At 39.6% G+C, this 3,723-nt stretch overlaps 1 protein-coding gene across 1 annotated transcript; it reads left to right on the top strand.

The window, feature by feature from the left end:
* The first annotated feature begins 817 nt into the window (after positions 1-817).
* LOC131323221 (histone H2B.3-like) lies at positions 818-1,505 on the top strand. The gene has a single exon (XM_058354944.1). It carries the CDS (start codon positions 915-917, stop codon positions 1,362-1,364), a length of 450 nt encoding a protein of 149 aa, XP_058210927.1. The 5' UTR covers positions 818-914; the 3' UTR covers positions 1,365-1,505.
* The last annotated feature ends 2,218 nt before the right edge of the window (positions 1,506-3,723 follow it).

Genomic DNA, 3,723 nt, shown 5'->3' on the forward strand with positions numbered 1-3,723 from the left:
ACGTCGTCACAGATCTAACATTCCTTATGCACACTTGAGTTGAAAAGACTCTTCGTGTGATGTCTGTACTTACAGCACTTTTTTTTAGTGAATTGTTTGGTCACAATCAAGACAAAAATGATTAGTGAACTTTTTGGCCATATAAATCTTTAGTGAGTTTTTTGGTCACAATCAAGACAAATGATTAATAAAAGATTGACGGAAATTTGACCCCAAAAATTTAAAAAATTGACTAAAAAGATAGTGACTATAGAACACTTTTTCAATGTTTTAAACACTCCTTCTTTGTGTTGAGGTCAACATGTCATGCTCAAAATTGCCACCATACTCTTCTAAGGAAAAACAAAATGAAATAAATAAAGCATTAGTGCTTTTTTGGTTCTAGAGATTGATTGAATATTTATGCCATAATTAAAGAAAATTGATTTTCACACTCTTCTGTCATCTAAATGCACTATTTTTTGTTTTGTAGTGATGCAAAATTACAAGATTATCCTTATGTGTGAAGAAAAAAGTGTATGAAAGATAATTTTGTAATTCTGTATGAATAAAAAACAAAAAATAGAGTGTAATTGGACAAAAGGTGAGTGTGGAAAACAATTTTCTAATTAGAGGGTAAAATTGAGATAGTAAAGTCCAGGTCATTGATCCAAAATGTAACTACACGTAATTCCCTCTAAGCCGTCGATGTTAACTTTCCATCTAACAAAATGAACGACCTCCTCGTTGCCACATCATCGATCCCCGTCGAACCCCATCTCCCAATAGAAAAACAATCCCAAGCACCTATATATACAAAACGCTGCCTCCGTTGTTTTTCATCTCAGATTCTCATTTCGTTCATCTCACACTCAAAAAACACTTTCCCCTTTATTCTCGCTTTCTCTCTCTCTCTCTCTCTCTAGAAAATTCCGATGGCGCCCAAGGCAGAGAAGAAGCCAGCGGAGAAGAAGCCAGCGGAGGAGAAGAAGACCGCGGCGGCCGAGAAGGCCCCGGCGGAGAAGAAGCCCAAGGCCGGGAAGAAACTCCCCAAGGACGCCTCCGCCGCGGCGGCCGGAGACAAGAAGAAGAAGAGGTCGAAGAAGAGCGTGGAGACGTACAAGATCTACATCTTCAAGGTGCTGAAGCAGGTGCACCCCGACATCGGGATCTCGAGCAAGGCCATGGGGATCATGAACAGCTTCATCAACGATATCTTCGAGAAGCTCGCCCAGGAGGCGTCGAGGCTGGCGAGGTACAACAAGAAGCCGACGATTACGTCCAGGGAGATCCAGACGGCTGTGAGGCTTGTGCTGCCTGGGGAGTTGGCGAAGCACGCTGTTTCTGAGGGGACGAAGGCTGTGACTAAGTTTACTAGCTCTTGAATTGGGTTCTAGGGTTAGGGTTTCATTGCAACTAGTGATGCTGTGTCTGTTTTGTGTTTTTTGGGTTGTTGGTATGGAAGTAGATGGTTTCATGTAAGTACTGGCGCTTTGTTCTGAAATGAAATTGCCTTTATCGTCTTATTTTTTGGCTCTCATTGATATGAATGTGAACGCACATGGTGGAATCGAATTTGGCTTTGAGAACCAGTGTTTCTGCCTAACTGCAGTAAATTGCATAGGTAGAGACGTAGAGTAGTTTGTGGATTTTGTTGAATTTCTTACTTACCTGTCTTTAGGCTTGAATGCCGTTCTCTTTCTTGCAATTCAAATTCATTCCCTGACTTCATGGATAGGGTCATGTTTTTTCAATTTTGAAATTATGATATTGGTTTTGGCTGTTGGGTAGTGGTGGTTTTGCTTTGCACTGGAACTTTACTTTCTTTGCATCTTGTTGATTCCTGATGTTCATTCACGGTCGTGGAGTCTCTTCATCAAAGTTACTATTACGAATTGGATTCTTCAATTGTCATTGCGTTCGTTTCCTTCTGAATTCTAAGTAAGATTGATCTACAGTGCTTCGGAATCAAACTTTGGTTAAGTGATGGACATGTCAACGCTAATTGCCCGATATGTTGCGTTATTGGTTTGAGCTCAATTGTTGAAATACTCCACTAGCTATGAAGAGGTGCAGCTGACTCAGCTATTTTTTTGTTGGATGATGTAAGATGCACTAGAACAAGCTGTGCCGCTGTGGTACCACTGCTTTAGGATTTGAAGACAGTTTCAAATTTCAATCCATAACAGGTGCTGCTAGTGGCTAAATTTTACTATTGAATACACAAATATCACCTGTATATCAGGTTATGTACTCGCCCTTGTAGCCTATAAAGAAATACTATCAACTCTTAAAATGGCGTGAACATTACAAATTGAGTTTTTGTTTAGGTTTCTGTTTTGAAGGATTTCATTTCAATTAGAGATGCTTTGTCTTTTTTGCTTGGAAGTAGATGAATTCACGCAAGTATTGGTGCTTCATTCTGAAATACAATTGCTGTTACTCTCTAATTCCCTTGGCTGTCATTGAGATGAATGTGCACTGTGCACATGTGGTGGAGTTCAAATTTAGCTTTGATAGCAACTGTTTTTGAGTAATTGTGTTGGATACTCTTTTTTTTTGGGGTTGTGGATTTGGATTCTCTTATGTACTGTCCTCAAGCTTAAATGTTCTTGAGACTTGAAAGCCACTTCTTTGCTCTCTGATAGCCCAACAGTAGATTGCCTTTGCTTCTTCCTCCCCTACTTTCCTCATTTTTCCCGTTTCTTACTACTATTCAATTTGAGCCCAATTTTTTTCTCGGAGCAGCTTCTGTGTTCATAGATAGCGGTTAGGTTTGTGTGTTTCTGTATTGTTGTCGATGATTATACGTTGCAATACATCAGGTTTGAGGTCAATTGTTGAGGAACTAGGCTACTAGCTATAGAGAGGTACAGTTGAGAGTCAACTATTTGTTTTGTGCATAATTTAGATTGATTGGAACAAGTCGTGGTCACGTTGCTTTAGGATTTGAAGACAATTGCATCGATACGGTTGTGCTACTGACTAATTTCATTGAAGACACATATATCACCTGTTATTAGGTTTTGTGCTTGCCCTTATTGCCCATTAAGAAATGTCAACTCATAAATGGTGTGAACATTGCGAATTGAGTTTTTCTTTAGGTTTGTTTTGAAGAATTTCTTGATTTTGGAAAATGCAACTCTCAAATACATATGCCAAGAAAGATGTTAAGTGGCAAATGCCACTCCAGATTGAATCTCTTGAAGGTTCTCATTCTTGAAAACTCACACTCGGTAAGTGTTGCCAGTGACAGAAGGTTTGATAATTCTAATTCGGTGCGTCGTATGCTTCTCTGTTGCTGATGGTGTGTGGCCTGTGTTATGCCCCAAGGGTCGAAAAAGTATGTTGCTTGTAGTGATAGCTCTGACCTGGATTTAGATTTCCTTAAGTGAGTGTATTGATTTGGCCTCATCTTTCTTCGGTTTCCTTACCGGACTCTCTTTGAAAATACATCATCCAACTACTGGAAGGAGGGAACATTTTGCAACCTGGTTGATGGTAGACTTAAAACAGAAGAGCCTTGATGAGGGTGGAATGGGCGGTACTACTGGTCTATTTTCACTTCACTGTGCTGCTTCTGGTCATTACCAGATATAGGAGGAAGGGAAGACATAAGACTTTTCTGGTATTTTGTTAAAAACAGGCTCTTTTTAATTCAATTTCCTGGAAACATTTTTCTAGAAATTCTTTCTGTTATCATCATTCCTTGATCGTTATGGCTTGGATTTGAGTTCATGCTGG

This window comes from Rhododendron vialii, chromosome 1a, assembly GCF_030253575.1.
Source record: "Rhododendron vialii isolate Sample 1 chromosome 1a, ASM3025357v1".
NCBI classification, from domain to species: Eukaryota; Viridiplantae; Streptophyta; class Magnoliopsida; order Ericales; family Ericaceae; genus Rhododendron; species Rhododendron vialii.